Source organism: Dipodomys spectabilis, unplaced genomic scaffold (genome assembly GCF_019054845.1).
Source record: "Dipodomys spectabilis isolate Male_0828 unplaced genomic scaffold, ASM1905484v1 ptg000039l, whole genome shotgun sequence".
NCBI classification, from domain to species: Eukaryota; Metazoa; Chordata; class Mammalia; order Rodentia; family Heteromyidae; genus Dipodomys; species Dipodomys spectabilis.
In genome coordinates, this window is record NW_024870716.1 from 13,601,433 (window position 1) to 13,625,421 (window position 23,989).

The 23,989-nt window shown below is 39.8% G+C and overlaps 2 protein-coding genes and 1 pseudogene across 4 annotated transcripts in view; 1 reads left to right on the forward strand and 2 right to left on the reverse strand.

The window, feature by feature from the left end:
- The window catches only part of Ppfibp1 (PPFIA binding protein 1), a 125,329-nt gene that overhangs the window by 41,037 nt on the left and 60,303 nt on the right, over window positions 1-23,989 (reverse strand). For 2 of the 3 annotated variants that reach the window (XM_042677583.1, XM_042677584.1), the window contains exons 3-10: window positions 19,269-19,367; window positions 18,241-18,446; window positions 11,312-11,398; window positions 8,718-8,831; window positions 7,557-7,688; window positions 4,184-4,276; window positions 1,407-1,521; window positions 236-268 (exon numbers count right to left, since the gene is read on the reverse strand). In XM_042677583.1, the coding sequence (XP_042533517.1) occupies window positions 236-268; window positions 1,407-1,521; window positions 4,184-4,276; window positions 7,557-7,688; window positions 8,718-8,831; window positions 11,312-11,398; window positions 18,241-18,446; window positions 19,269-19,332 (844 nt within the window). In that variant the 5' untranslated portion in view covers window positions 19,333-19,367. The remainder of the gene's footprint in view (window positions 1-235; window positions 269-1,406; window positions 1,522-4,183; window positions 4,277-7,556; window positions 7,689-8,717; window positions 8,832-11,311; window positions 11,399-18,240; window positions 18,447-19,268; window positions 19,368-23,989) is intronic. The other variant, XM_042677585.1, reaches the window with a different exon arrangement.
- LOC122106271 lies at window positions 15,119-16,477 on the forward strand (annotated as a pseudogene).
- Window positions 23,185-23,559, reverse strand: LOC122106272 (spindle and kinetochore-associated protein 2-like). The gene has a single exon (XM_042677586.1). It carries the CDS (start codon window positions 23,552-23,554, stop codon window positions 23,189-23,191), a length of 366 nt encoding a protein of 121 aa, XP_042533520.1. The 5' UTR covers window positions 23,555-23,559; the 3' UTR covers window positions 23,185-23,188.

Below are 23,989 nucleotides of genomic sequence, written 5' to 3' on the forward strand. Positions count from 1 at the left end.
ACTCTTCTGGCCTTTTGGTGGTCAATTGGAGACAAGTCTCATGGGCTTTCCTGCCTGAGCTGGCTTCAAAAACACAATCCTCTCTATTTGGTACTCAAGAAAAAAAAATGAAAGGCTTATAGATGCAGCAACTTTATATATGTTTGGTGAGAGAAATGTTTTTCAACACATGCAAAGAACAAAGTAGTACTTTTGGTGAATGTAAAGGCAGATGAAAATACACCAAAAACCTTACTTTTTTCTTTGAACTTCTGTTTAAAATTTTCATCTGTACAGGAAAACCCATTGCATTGCAAATTAGCATACATACAACAACAATTAGTATTTTTACTGTACTCTTAATTTCCAGTTACCTAAAGTGAAAGGTCTCTAATTTCCTGAATATAGTATAAAAGCATTATTTTGTGATGTTGGGACTGGTAGTACAATACATCATGCAAATACACTATAACTAGTCAGAAGATTAATTCAAATTACCACTTCCAAGTCTTTGTATTTCTAAATTTTATTTATTTATTTATTTATTTAAGTGCCAATACTGGGACTTGAAATCAGGGAATGGATGTTGCCCCTTAGCTTTTTTGATCAAGGTTGGCACTCTACCACTCGAGTCAAAGCTCCATTTCCAGATTTTTGCTGGTTAGTTGGAAATAACAGTCTCATGGATTTGTTTGCCCTAGCTGATCTTGAACTTGTGATCCTCATATTTCAGCCCCCTAAATAGCTTATAGGTATTAGTCATTCACACCTGGCCCTCTTTTCTCTTAAAAGGGCAGAATAAGTTTCTAAATCTTTTACCCTGTCTCAAGTTTGGTCTTACAGCATGGTAACTTTTTCTAACTGTGTGCACCTGTGGGTGTATGTATAAAACCCAGGACCTGCCACACACTAAGCAAACGCTCTGTACCTAAGCTGCATTTCAGCTCATTATTCTTGTGACATTCTCTTATAATCCAACTTGAACAAGTATATTGCTGTCATAATTTACATATAATAATCTAATATAAACACCCAAGAAAATACAGGGTTCCCTTTCTCCACCTACTGAAGGGGAGCTGGCAGATTCTCCCACAGGAGAGTTCCTGAGCCTCTTTGCTCAAGGCAGTGCTCTACCAGCTCCACTCCAGCTTTTTTTTTCTTTTCCTTTCTTTTTTTCAGTTAATTGGAGTTAATAGTCTCACAGGCTTTCCTGACCAGGCTTTGAACTGAGATTCTCAGATCTCAGCCTCCAGAGTAGCTAGGATTACAGTGTGAGCCACCAGTGCTGGCTCCACAGAAGAGTCTTGGACTGCTTCCCGGAACCCTAGGCTTAGGGAACCCTGCTCAGATGATAAGATTACGCTTCTCTTCTAGATTTGGGTAATTTTAATAAAGTAAGGTAATTTCTGGGATATAGACATTGTTACCTCTGTCAATAATTTCAATTCCTTCTCCTTTGAGCTGGCACATCAATTTTTCTTGTAGTCTTTGTACTTCAGATTCTTTTTCTTCCAGTTGCTCTTTTAAAGATGCCAGTTCTTCCTACAAATTATACATTCGTTTAAAAATAGTAGATTAGGTATCAAAGGGGATATTTAGAGGCCATAGTAGAACCTAAGACAATAATTAAGATTATGGAAATGAAACAAAAGAAATCTGCATGAATTTAGCTACAAATATCAGCAAGTACACAGGTGGCAGTGATAAGCAGGAAGCCAGACTGTTAACATAAGTCTAACAGAGAGTAATTATGGCATAATTTACATAATTTACATTTGTGAGTGAATTAAAAAAAAATCTTTGGCCAGGTGCTGGTGGCTCATGCTTGTAATCTTAGCTACCAAGATGCTGACATCTGAGAATTATATTCAAAGCTGGCCCAGGAAAGAAAGTCCAAGAAACTGTTTTTTTTCCTTGTTCATGTGGTGCTGAGCAATAGAACCCAGAACCTCATGCATGCAAGGCAAGTACTCTACCACTGAGCCACCTTCCTAGCCCCTCAAGAAACTCTTATCTCCAATTAAGCAGCAAAAAGCCAGAAGTAGAGCTATAGTTCAAGTGGTAGAGCACTAGCCTTGAGCAAAAAAGCTAAACAACAGCACCTAGGCCCTAAGTTCAAGTCCCAGAAGCATTACCAAAAAAACAAAAAAATAAAGGTAGCAAATATTTAAGTCTCCTTTATTTAATCTATACAAATACACAAGCTTTTGAATCCATTGAGCTATCTTTTAGTATTTTAAATTTCAGTTTTACTATAGGAAAGAATTAGCTGGGCACCAGTGGCTTACACCTGTAATCCTAGCTATGCAGGAGGCTGAGACCTGAGGATCATGGTTCAAAGCCAGCCTGGGCAGGAAAGTCCATGAGACTCTTATCTCCAATAAACTACACAAGAAAATCCTGAAGTGCTGCTGTGACTCAAGTGGTAGAGCACTAGGCTTGAACACAAAGAGGTTCAGGGACAGTGCCCAGGCCTAAATTCAAGCCCTAGAACTGGCAAAAACAAAAAACAAACAAAAAAACACTATAGGAAAGAATTAGCTTTAGCAACTTGGTAATTTGTTGGCTGTATTGAACCCTAAAAAATGCAGCTATTCAATGCTACTGTATTTGTTACCTGACTTTCAATCTTAAAAGAAATATACCATAATTAAATGGAAGATTAACTAGAATGATCACTTCTAAATCTTTATATTTCTAAATTTTTATTTATTTTTCATTGGTGCCAATACTGGGACTTGAACTCAGGGACTGGATGTTGTCCCTTAGCTTTGTACAGTTAGATGTACTGTATTTACTTAAAAGAGTAAGAATGGAAATCATGTACAAAACTTTTCAATAGCACTGTGGGAAGTGTTGCCCTCTTCTATCAAGCAGTACTTTGTTACTGCCATGATATAGCTAACTCCTATACACATTTACCTTCAAGAAATCACAAAGGAAGCCAGGCAATGATGCTCACACCTGTAATCCTAGCTACTTAGGAGGCTGAGATTCTGAGAATCTCAACACTAGCCCATGAAGATAAATCTGAGAGACTCTTATCTCTAGTATACTACCAAAAAACGGAAATGGAGCTATGGCTCAAGTGGTAGAGCACTTGCTTTGAGTGAAAATGCCAATTGAAAGCACAAGGTCCTGAACTCAAGTCCCATTACTGGTACAAAAACAACAACAATAACAACAACAACAACAACAAAAATCCCAAAGGTACGAAGCACAGACTTTCTATGCTTATCTGAGAAATGCAATGCTTTCATGCCAAGTGCTTACAATTATTTCATAATGCTTGGGGCTCAGACAGTTTGAGGGTTAAACTTCATTTATAAGCTAATACTTTTTTTTTTTTTTTTGGGGTCCGGTCATGGGGCCTGAACTCTGGGCCTGGGTGCTGTCCCTCAGCTCTTCAGCTCAAGGCTAGCGCTCTAGCCACAGTGCCACTTCCGGCTTTTTTCTTTTTTGCTTATGTGGTGCTGAGGAATTGAACCCAGGGCCTCAGGCATGCAAGGCAAGTGCTCTACCACTGAGCCAACTTCCCAGCCCCATAAGCTAATACTTTTATTTTACCTGTTTGGTAGTTTTACTAATTATTCTAGACATTTCTGAAACAAATATGGGGTCTCACTGTCTTTACTCAGTGTGGGATGTATTTTTAATGAACAGGTGACACACACTCACACATACACTCACACACACACAATGAATTCACATGCCAGGAGAAGACTACAGTACCACAACAAAACAATACAAGCCAGAAAATAGGCCCTGGGGCCATCACTAAAATCTACTACACCTTTAATGACTCCAACTTTTGTTCCATCCGCAGCTTTTCATACTGCAGCTGACCCACCTTGATTTTCATGCTAGAAAGTTTGGCCATTAAAGACTGGGAGAGAGACAGAAGGGAAAAGAAAAACTAGATAGAAAAAAAGACAAGCTAAGTCACCAAGAAAATATAGCATCTGTTTTTCAAGGAGGTTAGATAACTCAGAAATGGTAGGTTGTATCCTGGCAGATTAGTTAAGCTTTGAATTTCATTTAGAACAGTAGCATTTAAATTCTAGAAGGTTTCAAAGCATCATGGACATACAAAGTATCTTTATCTTATACTAACTAGAACATATTTTTCTGATAATATTCTCCAGAGATGAGTAGTAGAGACATTTATTTAAAATTTTTTTTAAATTACTGGTGAGTAACTTACTTTGGTTGACTTAAGCTTTTTCTCATATTGAAGTCGTTCAGTATCCATTTCACTGACTTTGAGCCTCAAATCAGTGATCTCTTGCATGAGCTCCTGTCCAAAAGGAAACAGAGAAACTTATCAGGAAGGGGTAACAGTTACCTGTACCAAAAGAAATCTTAGATCAGAACTGCTTGGACTTAAAGCTGTGTGAGTCAGACCTCACCACTGAAATGTATGCAGTGCATTGCTGAAATAATTAAAGTGCTTTTCCATTTAAAACATGGCTTTAAATTCTCCAGGCCTAGGTTCCAAAGGAGTGGCTTAAAAATAACAAGCCCTGTGGATTTAAGAAGCTCAGTCCTAAAATTTGGGGCCTGTCAGGTGTGGTGGCTCCTAATCTTACTCAAGATTAGACTGTAATCTTCCTCTTGAGCCTAAAATCTGAGGACCACAGTTCAAAGCCAGCCTATGCAAAAAAAATCCATAAGGCTCTTTATTTCCTAATTAACCACCAAAAGGCCAGAAGTGAAAATATGGCTCAAGTGGTAGAGTATTATCCTTGACCAAAAAATGCAGGCAAGAGAGTGAGGGCCTGAATTCAAGGTCCAGTACTGGCATCAAAGAAAAAAAGAAATCATGAGGAAAAGAAAAAAGAAAGCAGAAAAGAGAAAGAAAGGCTATTTCAATAAGAATTCCTTGGCTAGGAGTACCACTCAGTGGCAGGTGACTTGTCTAAGATGTGCAAAGCCCTGGATTGATCCCCAGCATAGAAAAGAGAAAAAGAAAAAGAAAAAAAAAGAAAGAAACAGAACAAAGGAAACTAGAACCTTACGTTTTCAGAGAACCCCAAAGAGTTCTCACAGAAATTTAGTTTCTAACATCTATGCTCTTATCACAAGAGGGCAATATCAAGACATCTATCTTCCACTGGCAATTATTGGACAGTCAAGTTTTGAATCTTTCAAAGGTTTTAAATTTTAACCCACTGGTTTTTGGAAATGCCTATATTTCTTCCCAATTTTATAAATTAATATCCAAGAACTGGGCATTGGTATTTCATGGTTATAATCTTAGCTATTCAGGAGGCTGAGATCTAAGAACTGCAGTTCATAGCCAGCATGCACAGGAAAGTCACTGAGACTTATTACCTCCAATTAACTACCAAAAAGCTGGAAGTGGCACTATGGCTCAAGTGGTAAGCACCAGCCTTGAGAGAAAAAGCTCAGGAACAGTGCCTGGGCCCTGAGTTCCCCAACATATACATACACACACACACACCACACTCTCTCTCTTTCTCTCTCTCTCTCAAAAAAAAAAGAAATATCCAGATACTATAAAATTCTAAGACCAAATTAATGAGACAGCCAGCACCCAGGTACATTTCTTTCTTTTCTTTTTTGTTTGCTCATAGTACTTGAACTCTGGGCCTGGGAGCTGTACCTCAGCTCTTCAGCTCAAGGCACATGCTCTATCACTTGAGTCATAGTGCCACTTCCGGTTTTGTGAGTAGTTTATTGGAGATAAAAGTCTCATGGACTTTCCTGCCTGGGCTGGCTTTGAACCCCGATCCTCAGATTTCAGCTTCCTGAGTAGCTAGGATTACAGGTGTGAGCCACTGGTGCCCAGCTACATTTCATTTTTAATGAATAGATTTAAAGTGGATGAGCTCTCCATCCCATGAACTAGAAAAACTGGATCAACATAAACTTGGAAGAAAAGTGTGAAGTCTGTGGAGCACAGCCACTTAAGTTTGCAGAATCTATCTTGAGATAGTGAGCTTTACTTAACTGGAATGATTTGTGCATGGACCAGACTGAGTGTAGAAGGCAAGATTAAATGACCTCTAAAAGGCTCTGTGATTTATAATTACATGTCAACACAAATCTCACACCTTGAAAAAAATCCTCAGTGCCAGCATAAGTAGCTCACACCTGCAATCCTAGCAACACAGAAGGCTAAGATCTGAGGACTGAGGTACAAAGCCAGCCTGGGCAAAGAAATCTAAGAAACTCTTGATTCCAATTAAACAGCAAAAATTACAAAGCAGGGGTATAGTTCAAGTGGTAAGGTGCCAGCCTTAAGCAGAAAAATCAAGTTGGAGTGCAAGGCCCTGAATTCAAGCACGAGTACCAACACACACACACACACACACACACACACACACACACACACACACACACACACACACACACACACACACACACACACACACACACACACACACACACACACACACACACACACACACACACACACCTTCTAAGTCTATGCATCAAAGTAGAAGAGGCCTACAAAATTATGAAATCCAGTGATATACACACACACACACACCCTCTAAGTCTATGCATCAAAGTGGAAGAGGCCTACACAAAATTATGAAATCCAGTGTAGGTTGGTAGTCTACAAATATCCAAACGTCATCCTACAGGCTAACAAAAAGGGTTAATATTTCAAAAGTCCAAATGAAATTCCAGCTGGAGGCACAGTTTAAGAGGTTAAGTGCCTTAGCAAACATGAGATCCTAAGTTCAAGCAGTAGTACTGCCAAAAAGTAATAATCTCAAAAGCAAAATCTCCAGCAGCATTTAGTGAAAATAATTAAATGAAATCGGTCTATTTTGTTTTTATTTTTTAGGAGGTGGTACACGTTGGAACCCAATACTTTGTGCATTGGAAGCACACTGTGCTCTATCACCAAGCCACTTCTCAGCCCTAACTAAAGTTTATTTGCAAAATTTAAGCAAGCTGGGCGCTGGTGGCTCACACCTTAATCCTAGCTACTCAGGAGGCTGAGATCTGAGGATCATCATTCAAAAGCCAGCCTGGGCAGGAAAAGTCAGTGAGACTCTTATCTCCAATAAACCACTCAGAAAATCAGAAGTGGCACTGCGGCTCAAGTGGTAGAGTGCTAGCCTTGAGCTGAAGAGCTGAGAGACAGTGCCCAGGCCCAGAGTTCAAGCCTTACAAATGAGAAAAAAAAAAGAAATCTAAGCACGATAAGAGACACACAATGATGGCTCACACCTGCAGTCCTAGGTGTACTCAGGAGCCTGAGATAAGATTACAGTTCAAAGCCACCCAAGCAAGCAAATCCATGAGACTCTTATTTCCAATTAACAATAAAAAGCCAAAAGTAGAAGTGTGGCTCAAGTGGTAAAGCTCCAGCCTTAAGCAAAAAAGCCAAGCAATAGCACTCAGGCTAAGTTCAAGCCCCAGTACATAGGTCCATACATACGTGTACACATAACGTATACACACACACACACAGAGGCAGGCAGGATGAAAGCACACAGAATTGATTACCTTCCCTTTACACTGCAAAGGAACTTCAGTTGTCCCCCAAGTACACGTGTGTGAAAGAGACAGAACACAGACAGACGAGCGTCACTCACTTCTGTGTCTCTGAACCTGTCTTCATAATCCAGTCTGTCCTTCTCCACTGCTGTCAGTTTTAACTTCAAGTTAGATATTTCAGCCATAAGATCCAACTTCTGAGTCTCTAAGGATGTCCGACTAAGAAGCTCCTATTAGAAATTTAGAGATGCATTCAAAAAATGACTTTATTCTAAATGGCCACATGGAATTTTTAATTCGTGACAATAAAGATGAAGCAAGCAAGTAGAGGACTTGGCAAAGAGTAATTCCTCCATAAGTATACATTCATAGGTCATTTCGTTTAGGCCGTCTCATCGAAGAGCACAATGTGTGTGTGTGTGTGTATGTGTGCGCGCGCGCGTGTGTGTGCATGTGCGCATGTGTGTGTTTCCTAAGAACAACAGTCACATATGTTATTAATCTTGGATCATAAGGTAAATTCTCATAGTTGCATTAGGAACGCCATTTTAATGTACAAAGAAAGCCAACCTATAATCTATGCATATTTTATTTTATTTTGATTATAGAAGCACTTCCCAATACTAAGATTTGAATTAAGGGCCTTTATATTTTGAGACCCTGTAATACAGACATGAAGTAGCTTAAAATGCTCCAGTTTAAGTGAATTTAGAAATGGGTTGCATCAAAGTAAAGACAAGATGGTAAAACAGGTTAGCAGGAAACAGCTGTGCTGATCCCATGCTGACCTGGGTCTACATCTAGTACTGCCCCATGCTGGTACATGCTGGCCCTGTGCTGACCCCAGGCTGAACTGCATGTCTTCCCATTCTGATTCTGTGTTGACCCTATGTTGACCCTGCACTGACCTATGCTGACCCTGTGCTAGTCTCATGCTGACCCCAGGCTGAACTTCATGCCAGTCCCATTCTGACCCTGTGCTGACCCCCATACTGACCCTGTTAACCCTCATACTGACACTGTCCTAGCCCATATTGACCCATGCTGATCCCATGCTGACCCTGTACTAGTCTTATGCTTACTCCAGGCTGAGCCCCTTGTGGGTCTATTTTACTTCTGGGTTGATCTTGTCTTGACCCAATGTTTACCCCTCCTGGGCCCATGCTGACCCATGCTAATGCCATGCTGACCCCCATGCTGACTTGATCTGACCCTATGCTGACTGCATGCTCTGTACCCCTGTTGGCTCCTATCTGTACCTGCTGCAGCATTTCTTCAGTGGCATTCAACTTCTCTCGGTGTTCTTCAAGACAAAACTCCAGGTCTCGAATCTTCTCTCCCTGGGCCTCCACCTGGTCGGTCAGCACACTGACCTGCATCCCAAGAGAGACAACACAATAAGTACGAAAAGAGTTGAGTCCTCTTGCAGACTTTGCTTCCTTAAATGGAACAAACACTTACCATCTCAGCACTCAGGGCAGGAGAGGAAAAGTAAGGGTTGATAAGACCACACTAGTGGTCCTTTGCTCTCAATTTATGTGTTGCTTTTTATTTACTTATTTATTTTCCTTTCTTATGATTCTGAAGTACTGGGAATTGAACCCAGGGTCTCATTTGCGCTATTCAAGTGTTTCACTGGGATACATCCCAGCTTTCTATATTGCTCTGTTCTTTGTGCCAGTACTGGGGCTTGAACCCATGTTTTTGTTTGGCTTTTTCACTCAAGGCTAGTCTTCTACCACTTAAGCCATACCTCTACTCCAGATTTTGGTTGGTTAACTGGGTATAAGAGTCTCACCAATTTTCCTGCACATGCTAGCTTTGAACCATGATCCTCAGATCCTCTTGAGTAGCCAAGATTACAGGCGTAAGCCACCAGCTTCTACATTGCTTTATAAGAAAGAAAGTTTTACTGATCAATCATTTATGACAGGGAATAGGTACATAAATTGTGTATTTGGGGATGTAGGAGATAGTATTAGGGACTCATAGAGGAAATGAAATTAATATTTGAAGTTGGTATGTTTTTTAAGTATCAAATCAGGTACTTAAAAAAGTTTTTTATCAGTTAAATCGGGAATTTCATTGTTATATCATCACACATTTTTAAACTGTATTTTAATCAATTCAATTTCACCTCCTTTAGCATACTCCTACACCCTCCCAGATACTTTCTTAAGAAGAATAATGGGAAAGGGAAGAATTAAGAAAAGATACCAAAATATTCCACTTCCATAAGGTCTTCTAGTATCATATTGATCACAAACAGGTTCTAAATAAGGTTAGTGCAGGGGTAGAACACTGACTGAACACTTGCAAGGCCCTGGCTCAGTTCCCAGCATCAAAACAGAAACAAAGAATAGAAAATAATAGTCAGGTGGCACATACCTGTAATTCCAGCACTTAGGATCAAACTCTTGCCCTATAGCAAGATTATGTCTCAAAAACAACCACCACCACACTGTAATCCTAACTATTCAGGAGGCTGAGATCTGAGGATCATGATTCAAAGCCAGTCTGAATAGACAAATCCATCTTATTTCCAATTAACCAGGAAAAAGCAAGAAAAGATCAGGCTCAAGTGGTAGAGTGGGAGCCTTGACCAAAAACCTCAGGGATAGTGCCCAGGTCCTGAGTACAAGCCCCATGCCTGGTACCAAAAAAAGAAAGAGAGAAGCTGGGTGTCAGTGGCTCAAGCCTGCAATCCTAGCTACTCATATATATGTGTGTGCATGTGCGTGTGCGTGTGTGTATTTATAGAGAGGAAGAGGGTGAGGGAGAGGGAGAGAATCCCCAGCAAAACAAAGCAATCAAAACACTGAAAATATCTGTCCTGGCCAGGTGCCATCCTCATGCCTGTAATCCTAGCTACTCAAGAGGCTGAGATCTGAGGATTGAGGCAACTTGAGAAACTTCTATCTCCCAGTGATCAAACTGGTTGAGTGCCAGGAGTAAAAAGGTCAAACAAGCGTACAATGCCCTGAGTTCAAGCCCAAGTACTAGCACGCACGCACGCACGCACACACACACACACAAATCTTCAAGCATTTCAAACATTCTGAGGAAGCAAACAAAAGCTAAGCAGGATTCTATTCCCTGTAGTGTTCTGTTGGGCCTATGGTATTATATGAAAAGTTGGAAAATCAAATACATATCCAGACTCAGAAATATATATTATTGAGATTTTTATACTACTGATATTACTATATCTCAATTTCTAGTACATATTAAAATATATTTAGTCAGATCAGGTGACAGATGTGATTAGCAGATTGTGAGATGACACCCCTTGGGGAGCTGACCCTTCTGGACAGGGCGTGCTCACCCTTCTTCACCACAGTCCTCACGACTCCTTGTTGGGTACCCACTCACTCCTTTTATCAGAAGTCTGGCTGTTGTAAGCATCTGATTTTACAGCTGTCCCTTGGAGTATGCGTGGTACTAGGTACCAGGATCCCTCATAGTACCAAAATTGCATGTTTAATTCACCATATAAAATGGCACATATTTGTACAGAACTTCTGCATCTCTTCCTATGTCCTTGCATTATCTGGACATTACCTGCTGTGATGTAATTGTTATGAAAAGAGCTGTTATACTACTTTGAGATAGGAAAAAAGAGATATACACAGATGCACCTTTATCAAGTATTTTTTTAAAATCCTATTTTGGGAAGGCCAACTGTATGCCATGAAGAATGAGTGATTGAAAAAGATAGGTTATAGCTCAAGTGGTAGAGTGCCCGCGTAGACAGTGAAAGGCTGAGTTCAAATCCCAGTACAGGATGGAAGAGAAGGAAGGAGGGAGGGAGGGAGGAGAGGGATTACAAATTTGTAATTTATAAATTACTTGCCTGAAGAACAAGGGATTCTTTGTCATTTTCTAAGCGAGCTAGTCTTTCTTGATACACATCACCATTCCTAGGTAGATGTCCATTTGTCTAAAAGAAAATGAAATCATACAGGTAAGGTCTCTAAGATTGACAAGAAAAAGCGAATCAATACAATTTGCCAATACTGGGGCTTGAACTCAGGACTCAGGTTCTGGGCCCTCTCCATGAGCTTTTTTTAGTCAAGGCTAGTGCTCTACCACAGCTCTACTTTTTAGTTGTTAGTTGGAGATAAAACTCTCAGGGAGGAAGTGGCACTGTGGTTCAAGTGGTAGAGCGCTAGCCTTGAGCTGCAGAGCTGAGGGACAGTGTCCAGGCCCAGAGTTCAAGCCCCACGACCAACAAAAAAACAAACAAACTCTTAGGGACTTTCCTCCCCAGGCTGGCTTCGAACTACGATCCTCAGATCTCAGCTACCTGAGTAAGTAGGATTACAGACCGGAGCCACCTGTACCTAACATCAATTTACATATTTTTAACCCAAGGAGGCTGAAATAAATTAATTAAAACTGTCACTAATAATGAAAAGCAGGAGAATTCATATTTATCTTAAAACAGGTAAGACAGGTATATAAGACACTTAGATATAATTTTACCAACTTATTTTTTTTTGGTGCTGATACTGGGACCATGGCCATCCTTAAGTGCCACTTGAACAATCTTTCCAATCTGCTATGTCCTCACATTACCATAGTGCCTCTAACTTACCGTGGTCTTACAAGCTGCTCACTTACTTCCCTTTCTAAGTTTCTATTTCAATTCTCAAGATGAAGTAAGAACTCCAAGCCAGAGAGCAATATATTTTGAAGCCCTCTATTTAGCCCCAGAATCTCATCATTATCTCTGTTCAGAAAAAGAAAGAAAGAAAATCCCAAATCATCATACCCCAAAAACGCACTTAGACCCAGGACCAGACAAGACGTCAGCTGACTAGATTTCAGAATGTGTGTTAGAGGCAAGTACAGAGCAAACTGGGAAGTATTCTGCTCTTTCTGAGCCCCAACTGTATGTGTTTAGGGCAGACTATTCTGGGTTTTCTTTTTCTAGATTGTTTTACTTCTGAGTTTTCTGCTTCTGAATTTAATTTTCTCAGAAGTGTTTGCTTTCAAGATGATTTTTCCACAATTATAACTATGCCTGGGCACTGGTGGCTCATGCTTCTAATCTTGGCTCCTCAGGTGGTTGATATATGAAGATCAAGGTTCAGAGCCAGCCTGAGCAAACAAATCCCAGCCATAAAGCCATAAGTGGAGGTATGGCCCAAGTGGTAGATGCCAGCCAAGAAGGAAGAAGCAAACCAAGAAGCTTGAGGCCCTCAGTTCTTCCTTTGATCTGAGCTACTGTCTGCTACAATCCCTGGGCAACCTCCTTGGGTTCCAAGAAAGAAAAAAAAAAAATCACTGGGAAGCATCATGTTTCAAAGGCAAAGCGCCCCTCAAACAGGCAATGCCTTCTTTTTATCTTCTTGGAGAAAACTGGAGACTACCTTGTTCCTGATCTGCTCCAGTAATATGTGACAATTCTCCAGAATTCCTCCAAGGATAAAGACTGAGCCGCACCAGTGACCTGGGAATGTCTGAACCCTGTTACCTTTCTCACTAGCTGCCTCCGTTTGTCCCTATTTAACCTGATGCCAGTGTCTGTCTCCTGAAGATGGCTAAAGATGGACTGAAGTGCTGCTGCCATGACCTGTCTCTGCCCTTTACCAAGTGTCTTTATTTTGCATAACTATAGGGTGAGTGGCTGGACTTCTGGACTTTGGGGTCTGGGGTCTAAAAATTCGATTTCACATGCACAAAAAAAAGAAGGGAAATAAAGTGTGGGTGATTTACAAACCCAACTCCCTTGTAAATGTATCAACCCTTTCCCACAATACACAGGGATCATTTAAATATTCTCTATAGAAGATCTACTCTTCAGGACTGGCTTCCTGCCTGGCCTCTTGCCAAGCTCCCTGCCAAGTACTTTGCATATATTGGCCTATCTTAATCAGCACGGGCTTTTCATGAGGCTGCCTGCCAGAAAACCATGGTCCACCATCACAAAGGTCTTAAGAAAAATTTCTAACGGAACACTTCTAGGCATTAAGAGATCAGAAATCCAGTTCTACGCTTCCAGAGCTTGAGTCCTGGTTACAGTCTAGACACAGCCTGATTGATTTGTTACTAGCTGATTCTCTCTCCCAGAATCATCTTCTTATGTGGGCAATTCATCCATGTACAATATAAAAGTGTTCACTAGGATTTGGTGTTCTTCCTTTTTAGATTTACTTATTTATTTTTGTGCTGGTACTAGAGCTTGAACTCAAGGCCTTGTGTCCTCATTTATCTTTTCTATCCAAGGCTGACACTCCACCACTTGGGCCAAACCTTCACATTTTTGCTACTTAATAAGAGGTAAGAGTTAATATCTGTCTACCCAGATAATTCATGATTAAAACCTCCTCAGATTTTAGATTTCAGCCTCCTGAGTAGATTATAGGTGTGAATGAATTAGTACCTGGCAAACAGCATCCATTTTTGAGCTGAATGAATGGAAACAGTATCACTTGGTGAAAATCACCATTTAAAGCCCAACCACTCAGCCAGGCACTGACTGGTAGCTCACACCTGTAATCCTAGCTACTCAGGAGGCTGAGATCTGAAGATCACATTTCAAAGCCAGCCCAGGCAAGAAAGTCTGTGAGATTCTTATCTCCAATTAATCATCAGAAAACAGGAAGTGGCACTGTGGCCCAGGTGGTAGAATGCTTGTGGAGAGCTGACAGCACCCAGGCCAAGAGTTCGAGCCTCACTACTGACAAAAAAAAAAAAAAAGACCCAACCACTGTAACTGGAGTTGCAGTTCAGGTGGTAGAGCACCAGCATGGGGCGAAAATACTAAAGGACAGTGACAAGACTCTGAGTTCAGACCCAGTGCTAGCGCATGCGCACACGTGCGCGGACACACACACAAAATTATTAAATTAGATATAAAATAAAACAGCCAGGCACTGGTGGCTACCACCCATAATCCTATCTACTCAAGAGGCTGAGATATGAGGATCGAGGCTCAAAGCCAGCCTGGGCAGAAAAAGTCTCCGCGAGACTCTTATTTCCAATTAACTACCAGAAAACCAGAAGTGGCACTGTGATTCCAAGTGACAGAGTGTTAGCCTTGAGCAAAAGAGCTCAGAAACAGAGCTCAGGCCCTGAGTTCAAGCCCCACAACTGACCAAAATATTAATTAAATAAGTAATAAAATATAAAAGAGCCCAATCCTACAACCTAACTGAAGGGCTGGTCCTGATGATATGTACCACTAGCTGGCACTTCATGTAGAAAACCAGCACAAACCCCCACTGATTTTTTTGAGTCCTCGCACTCTACTTCCAATCGAGAACTGTCAATTAATTTTCCTTAGGAAACTTTCTATTACTTGTGCTAAAGCAACTGTGTGCAAAATCAGCACAAATCAGTCCATGTTTCTAGACAGAATCTGACAGCCATAAAAATTAGAGAAAAAAAAAAAAGTAATAGCCAGATGCTGATGGCTCAGGTCTATACCCTAAACTACTCAGAAGGCTGACCTCATGCTGGTTCAAAGCCATCATGAGCAGGAAAGTTCATAACTCTTAACTCCAATTAACCAGCAAAAAGCCAGAAGTAGAGCTCTGGCTCAAGTGGTAGAGCACCAGCCTTGAGTAAAAAAGCAAAGAGAGTGCACTGGCCAAGTTCAAGCCCTAATACCAGCATAAAAAACAAATAAACCAGTGCTAGTAAGGAACGGCTGTTGGTCTGTGAGGCTCCGGGTTCTACTTCTGCCCGCAGAGCAGCTCCCTGGTGAAAAGGAACCATGATGCTCCGGTTTACCAGGAACACGAAAATTAATGCTGAAAATAGGGTCAACGTCACCATGGCAGGTGAAAAGCATGTGCTTGTGCCCACTGCAGCAGCTTCTAAACCCGGGCTGAGACCAAGAACTGCTCTTGGAGATATTGGTAATAAAAACAGTGAACAGCTACAGGCCAGAGTGCCTCTGAAGAAGGAAGTAAAAGCTTCAGCTACTGGAAAAGTTGCTAAAAAGCTACCAAAACCACTGGTAAAGGCCCCTGTGAGTGTGAGCGAGATAGAGCAGGAGTCTGAGCCAGAGCCAGAGCCTGAACCTGAACCTGAGCCTGTAAAGGAAGAAAAACTTTTGCCGGAACCTATTTTGGTTGATACTCCCTCTCCAAGCCCAATGGAAACATCTGGATGTGCCCCTGCCGAAGAATATTTGTGTTAGGCTTTCTCTGATGTAATACTTGCAGTGAATGATGTGGATGCAGAATATGGAGCTGATCCAAATCTTTGTAGTGAATATGTGAAAGATATTTATGCTTATCTGAGACAACTTGAGGAAGAGCAGTCTGTTCAGACCAAAATACCTGCTAGGTCCGGAAGTCACTGCAAACATGAGAGCCATCCTAATTGACTGGCTAGTGCAAGTTCAAATGAAATTCCAGTTGCTACAAGAGACCATGTACATGACTGTTTCCGTTATTGATAGGTTCATGCCGAATAATTGTGTGCCCAAGAAAATGCTGCAGCTGGTTGGTGTCACTGCCATGTTTATTGCAAGCAAATATGAAGAAATGTATCCTCCAGAAATTGGTGACTTTGCTTTTGTTACTAACAATACTTACACTAAGCACCAAATCAGACAGATGGAAATGAAGATTCTAAGAGCTTTGAATTTTGGTCTGGGCCACCCTCTACCCCTGCACTTCCTTCGCAGAGCATCAAATTTGGAGAGGTTGATGTTGAACAGCATACACTGGCCAAATACCTGAATGAAATGACTATGTTGGACTATGAAATGGTGCACATTCCTCCTTCTCAAATTGCAGCAGGAGCTTTTTGCTTAGCACTGAAAATTCTTGATAATGGTGAATGGACACCAATTCTACAGCATTACCTGTCTTATACTGAGGAATCTCTTCCTGTTATGCAGCACCTGGCTAAGAATGTAGTCATGGTGAATTGGGGGCTTACAAAGCACATGACTATCAAGAACAAGTATGCTACATCTAGGCATGCTAACATCAGCATTCTACCACAGCTGAATTCTGCACTAATTCAGGACTTAGCCAAGACTGTGACTAAGGTGTAACTTGTACATTTGAGATGGAGTACTATAATAATAGCCGCAATAAAATTGGCACCATGTGCCACTTGTACATACTATACTACATTTACTTGGTTTTTAATGAAGGTTGTGGCCATTTTTGCTTTTAATAGCTTAATTCATCTAAATGTCATAACTTCCTATTCTGGGGTAACCTGTAAGTCATATTAAAAAGGTGTTGTTTTTTTTAATCTTTTTTGTTTTAAAGCTGCTTTCAGTTTCCAGGGACTCCAACTGATGTATATAATTGTCACTTACATGTTTATATACTTGACTGTTTTAATGTATCTGGATTTTCCTTTTGATATGGTAAAGATACATAAGACGGATAGTTTCATAGGACATAACTGCATATGTGAGCTAAGTCATTTTAGAGAACTTCTTACCTAGTTCTGTTTTTCAGTCAAAGCTCACACCATCTCATCCCTAGTTTGTGTTGTTTCTTGTGTTGTTTCTTCAGGTGCTTGCTGCTCTGTTTTTACCACGCTCTTGAGCTATCAACTTTATCTTTTTCTTTACCTTCTCATTTTAAAAATCCAGTTTTCATTATATGTATTTGTTTTTGTTTATTGGTTAGGAAAATAAAACAAGATGTTCAAAACAAAAAAGTTAATTTGCCCAACCTTTCTGAACCTCATCTATTTAAAGGATATTGACAGATTAGATGCATCTAGCATCCCTACCCTCTCTAAACATCCATATATATGAGTTGCCCTGGAGAGTTTTCAATGGGTCCATTCAGTACACAGCAATATTCCTTCCAATGTGTAGGCCTTTTTGTGTTTATTCATATATCACATACTATGGATATACTGTATGTAATGTACATAACTATTGCCCTGTTGACATTCAAATACATTTTTCATTGCCTAAACGACACTGGTTAAAGATCACTTTATACAGTTGTTTTCTTGATGTGATAGATCTCCCAAAGTGTTTATGTTCCCTCAGTCACATGACTTTCTCAGTGTTGTCAGCAGTGTACACAAGTGCTTTTCTCTGCATCTTTGTTAAATCTAAAAGTAATCTGTCTTAAATCTTTGTGAATGTAACTAGCAACAACTATTCTATCTCGTTTGTTGTTTTAATTTATACTCTCACCTGTACATGCTATGTTACCCCAAGTTAAATAAATGGTTGGTCTTATCAATGTGAAAACAAAACTAAACTAAACTAACCAGTAGTGATAGCACTTTTTTTTAAATCACTATACATTATTTTTTATTTCATTTTATTTTTTCTTCCTGTACTGGAATTTGAACTCAAGGCCACTCACTCTTCTGTAGCTTTTCTACTCAAGGCTGGTGTTCTAACACTTAAATCATATCTGTACTTCGAGCTTTTTGCTGACTTATTGTATATGAGTCTCTTGTACTTGTTTCCCTGGAATGACTTCCAACATCAATACTCAGATCTCAGCCTCCTGAGTAACTAGTATTACAGACATGAACTACTGAGACTAGCTACTCAGGAGGCAGACCTGAGGATCTTGGTTCAAACCCAACTCAGGCAGGAAAGTCCATGAAACTCTTATCTCCAATGAACCACCAAAAAGCCAGAAGTACAGCTATGGCTCAATTGGTAGAGTGCTAGCTTTGACCAAAATGCTCAAGGACAGCACCCAAGGCTGGAGTTTAAACCCTAAGACTAGCACACACCACCACCACCACCACCACCACCACAATAATAGTAGTCGTAAAATTTTTTTTTAAAGATTCATAGTTTAGAAAAGTAATATGCAGATCTACCATCTGACTCTGCAGCCATTCAACCAGGGCTTCTGCTGTGGAATCTGGGACCTGGCATCGCAAGCCTTCCTTCTCATCTGATTCCATCATCTCTAACAGTCCTCGCAGATCCTCCACTAGGTGCAGGGCTCGCAAACTTCCCATGAATGGAGACGTGGGAGACTGGCAATCAAAAAGCCCATTGGAATATTCCAGGGCCTTAGAACCTGGGTTAAAAACAAACAAAATTAAAATAAAAAAATAATCAGTGCAAGAGAGATAAACCACCACGACTGAAATGGTCAACTAAGGAATAATCAAAACAGGAACAGGGAAGAGGGGTGCTGGTGGCTCACACCTGTAATCCTAGCTACTCAGAAAACTGAGATCTGAGGATCATGGTTCAAAGCTAGCCGGGAAAGGAGAGTCCAAGAGAGTCTTATCTCTAGTTAATCAGCCAAAACAGGATTAGAGGCATGGCACAAGTGGTAGAGCATCAACCTTGCATAAAAAAGCTAAGCAAGAGTGAGTTTAAGCTACAACAGCCATGCCAAAATTTTTTAAATAAAGTTTCAAAATAATTCTGGTAGAAACTGGAATAAAGAAACAATGATAAAACCATTGGGAGCGGGGCAAGAGAGATAAACCACCACAGCTGAAATGGTAAACCAATCTTGTCACAAGGAATAATCAAAACAGGAACATGGAAGGAGGGTACCGGTGGCTCACTCCTGTAATCCTAGCTTACTCAGGAGGCTGAGATCTGAGGATTGTAGTCTGAAGCCAACCTAAGCATGAACATCCATGATATTCTTATTTCCAACTAACTACCAAAAAAGCTGGAAGTGGAGTATGGCTCAAGTGGTAGAGCACTAGCCTTGAGCAAAAAGCTCAAGAATAGTGCCCAGACCGTGATGTCAATCTCCCTGACTAGGAAAAACAAAATAAAACAAAAACGAACACTGGAAACTACAGACACTGGAAAGAGCAGTGAAAGGCTAAGGGGCAGAATAAATGTCAGGACCCAGCTTGTAGCAAAAACAGATTACCTGCTATAATACCATCCATCTGCTCCAACGCTGCAGCCAACATATCACTTGCATCACTCATCATTTTCCTATTTGTTGAGGGCAAATTCCAACCTCGATCTGAAAACAAATAATGATGATATCATTACAGGCTTTAAATGATGTCTGTATGCTAGTGGGTTTGCTAATTGTGTGTGTGTGTGTGTGTGTGTGTGTGTGTAATTGTCGGTTGTGGGGCTTGAACTCAGGCTTCACATTGTCCCTTAGCTTTTTTGCTCAAAACTGCAATCTACCACTTGAGCCACACCTCTACTTGCTTTTTGGTAGTCCACTGAAGATAACAGTCTCATATACTTGTTCGCCTGGACTGGTTTTGATCTACACTCCTCATATCTCAGCCTCCTGAGGGTAGCTAAGATTTTAGGTGTGAGCCACTAGAGCTAGGCTAGGTTTGCTTATTCAATGCCAACTAGCAGTGGCATAGAAAGAGAACTGCAGAAGTGGAAGAGCTGAATGCACAGGACAATCATCTCCTGTGGTATAACATAGGATACAGATGCACATCTGTTAATAAAGTAAGATTCACTTCTTGCTCTCAAACTTCTGTAAAGTCAGTAGAGGGATAGGGATGTAGTTCAGTGGTAAAGCATTTGCCTGAAATGCACCAAGCCCTGGGTTCTACCTAGACAATCCTATTTAGGAGACTAAGATCTGAGGATCAAGGTTTGAAGTCTCTTATTAGGGGCATGAGTATTCATTTTAGGATCCCCCTTAGATCCAAAATCTATTGAAAAAATGCCAAAATCCATACTGTCTACAAAATGACATTATTTGTATAGAATTTTTCAATCTTCTCTAATAATTTTATAATACTTAATACAATGTAAATGTTGTGAAAATAATTGAGACACCTAATAGAATATCTGGACCTAGGACAAGGAAAAAAAGAATGTGTATGTGCAGTAGACATAATTATACAGAGCATATACTATATTTTCATATATAGTAGAGACATAATTATTTAAAATACTTTCCACATGCAGCCGGTTCAATCTGTAGATTCAAATGACCAAATATACAAAACATATATCACATCAACTGGTATTCTATAATGTGACAATAGCTACCATGTCCTGAGTACTTTTAATGGTCCCCATATAGTTACCTGAATTACCCAGAGCCTTATTCATGCTAGATAACCACGGTCACTAAAGTATGACACCAGCCAGTTAACTATAATTCTTAATCATGACAACTGTATGTAAACAAATACAAATAAATTAGTCACTCCTATTTATTTTAGTCTCTCCTTTTTATAAATGACAAATAAGGCTGTTTGGTATTTTTATATTTGCATATCAAATAACTATGAAAAATAGCAGTTATTAACCAAGGTCTGTAAACTCATACTATAGTATGAATTTCTATTTCCCTGCGCTTATCTCAAGAGGAGATTCATTCTGAAGCTATTGTGCATAATTTTACCTAATAAAAAACAACAACAAATTGAAGCAAAATGCTCAGGAGGCTAAACTACAAAGATCAAGGTTCAGAACCAGCCTGAGAAGACAAATGTGAAAGACTCTTATCCCCAATTTACACCTAGACAGCCAGAAGTGGAACTGTAACTGAACTGGCAGAGCACTAGGCTTGAGCAAGAAAGCTAAAGGAGATTGCAAGGCCCTGAGTTCAAGCCCCAGTACTAGAACCAAATAAAATAAAAGGGAAATATACTTGCAAAAAATTGGTCATTGGCAGAAACACACACACACAAACACACTATATTAGGTTTTATATATATATATATATACACTATATTAGGTTTTATATATATATATATATACATATATATATATATATATATATATATATATATATATAACCTAATTTTCCACATTAGTTGGTGTACCCAAGGAGATTCTCCCAACAAGCCTGAATGAAGTTCTTCCTACTTGAAGGTTTTATGGTACAGATAACACCTGGAATACAGGCAGTCATGTCTCAGAAACCTTTGATCTTTGTCTCCGAGCAGCCAGTCCTCATTCACCATCTATTTTCACAAATATATTTATAGTTCTGAGATCAATTCATTATTGTACAATAATGTCCTATCATTCTACAGAAATATTACTTGGTTTTTAGTAATTTTAGCATACAACACAAACAAGCAGGTGTTAGGCACTGGAGGCTCACACACAAAATCTTGGGCAGAAAAGTTCCCATGAGATTCTTTATCTCCAATCAACCACTCAAAAACTGGAAGTAAGTGGCTCTATGGCTTAAAATGATATAATGCTAGCCTTGAGCAAAAGAGCTCAGGGACAGGGCTTAGGCTGAGTTCAAGCCCCACAACTGATTAAAAAATAAAAAGAATGTGAGGTCTTAAGTCAAGCCCTATTACTTGCACAAAAACCAAACAACAACCAAAAAACATGGAAACAAATGTCCAACAACATGAGAGATGAATAAACTGATATATTTACAGAGCAAAATATCACAGAAACTAAAAACAATAAACCAAAAGCAATATGGTCAAATATAAACAATATAAAAATAAACAAGTATGTAGCAAATTCAGCAAGGTTTGTTTATAAAGTTAAAAGCAATGAAATATGTGTATTTACTTGGTACATATGCAAGTATGTATGTATCTGTCTGTCTACCTATCTAAATCAGTTAAATAATGTATATGACATTGCAAATAAAATTCAAACTTGCTAGGACCCAGACCACAACTGTAATATCACTGGCTCAGAGAGATTTTTTTTTTTTTTACTTCTATGATTTCAGTTTCTTAGCTCTCATTTTCAGTGAACAATTACAAATACAGGCTGCAAGAAAACAGATTTACTTATGAAGTACCACAAAGACAGTCTAAAGCAGCATTTGAAAGTAAGTTCATGCTGCTTAACATTGTCCAGGAATAGGAACAGGGGAAAGTCTAAAAGTGATCCTAGGCCAGGTGTTGGTGGCTCATGCTGAGAATCCTAGCTATTCAGGAAATTCAGACCTGGGGATTGCTGTTCAAAGTCAGCCTGGGCTGGAAAGTCCACAAGACTTTTACCTCCAATAAACTACCAAAAAGCTAGAAATAGAGGTGCGGCCCAAGTGCTAAAGGATCAGACTTAAGCAAATGAGCTAGAGCACAGCTTTCAGTACTAACAAATTTTTAAAAAAGTGATTCTATCACACAAAAGCCAATTTTTTATATTAACTGGGTTTTGAGTGGTCAAAATAATGTGGCCCCATCTGTAATCAGCACTTCCATAGATAAAATTGTATGTATACATGTACAAAGTGTAATACAAATATTTTGCCTACCCTTTAATACTTTGAGCTGAAGAGCTGAGGGACAGCATCTAGATCGAGTTCAGACCCCATGACCAATTAAAAAAACAAAAACAAAAACAAAAAACAACAAGCTGGGCACTGGTGGCTTCCTCTATAATCCTCAGGAGGCTGAGATTTGAGAATTGAAATTCAAAGCCAGCCCAGACAAGAAAGTGTGAGATTCTTATCTCCAATTAACACCAGAAAACTAGAAGTGACGCTGTGGCTCAAAGTGGTAGAGTACTAGCCTTCAGCAAAAGAACTCAGAAACAGAGCCCAGGTCCTGAGTTCAAAGCCCACGACCAGTGGGGTGGGGATTAAAAAAAAAAAAAAAAAAAAGATGGAAAATAGTATTACAGAACTTCCTTACCTGAAATTACAAAACTGTGCATATGGGTTTGTGTTTACATTTATATTTTTCCCCATTCAATACTTTTGGCTGAAATACATTAATATATTATTTTGCCTTTTTTATCCTCCCCTCTTATTATGAAACCTTCCTGTCACTCAAGCCAAACTTCCACTCCTTTACTAATACCCCACCTCCAGTTGTCATTTTGCTGTGGAATTTTATCTTCTTCATTAGAGTTCTCTTTTAAAATTTCAGTTCATCATAAATCTGGCATGTGAGGTTTTAATTGCTCTGTCACAGTTCTCTCTTCTTCAGTCAATGGTGACAACTCCAGGTCTGTATGCTTTTGTAGTTCTTGTATCATGGTCATGGTCTTATTCAAAGTAGTACAAATTCGGCTCTTAGTCTCTTTCTGCTCAACAACGACTGGCTTAAAACGTGCATACAAGGTTTGATATCGAGACTTTAAGGCTGTCAATTCCTTTAAAAGTGTAACTGGATTTTTCTTGCCTGCTGAATCAGGGTGATTAGCCTTGATTTCATATTCCAGCCTGTACTGAATGTAATCCAGGTCAGAATCAGCTTTCTGGAACATGAGTTCCAGCTTATCGACCTCCGCCTCCATGTTGAATAGTTCCAGAGAGATTTTTTTAAGGGAGTAAAATCCTGTTTAATACAAATGCATAATAAACTGTGATAAAATATATTATATAATCCATTAAAACTATTCAATAAACAGATAAAAAGCCAACCAAGGTGATGCAAAAAAATCTTAATAAAACCCAGACTTTGCTGGGTATGGTAGGTCACATCTGTAATTCTGGCTACCTGGGAAATAGAGATCTGTTGGACTGAGGTACCAGAAAAGTTAGCGAGACCCCCATCTCAAACAGTAAGTGGGGTGTGCTGGAACTACCTGCAGTCTTGGGCAGAACATGAGACCCTAGCTGAAAAATAACTAAGACTTTTACAGGATGTGGCTCGAGTAACAGAGTGACAGTCTATCCAGCCAAGCCCAAGGCCCTGAGTTCCAGATCCTAAATGCGGTCAACTCTCCTAA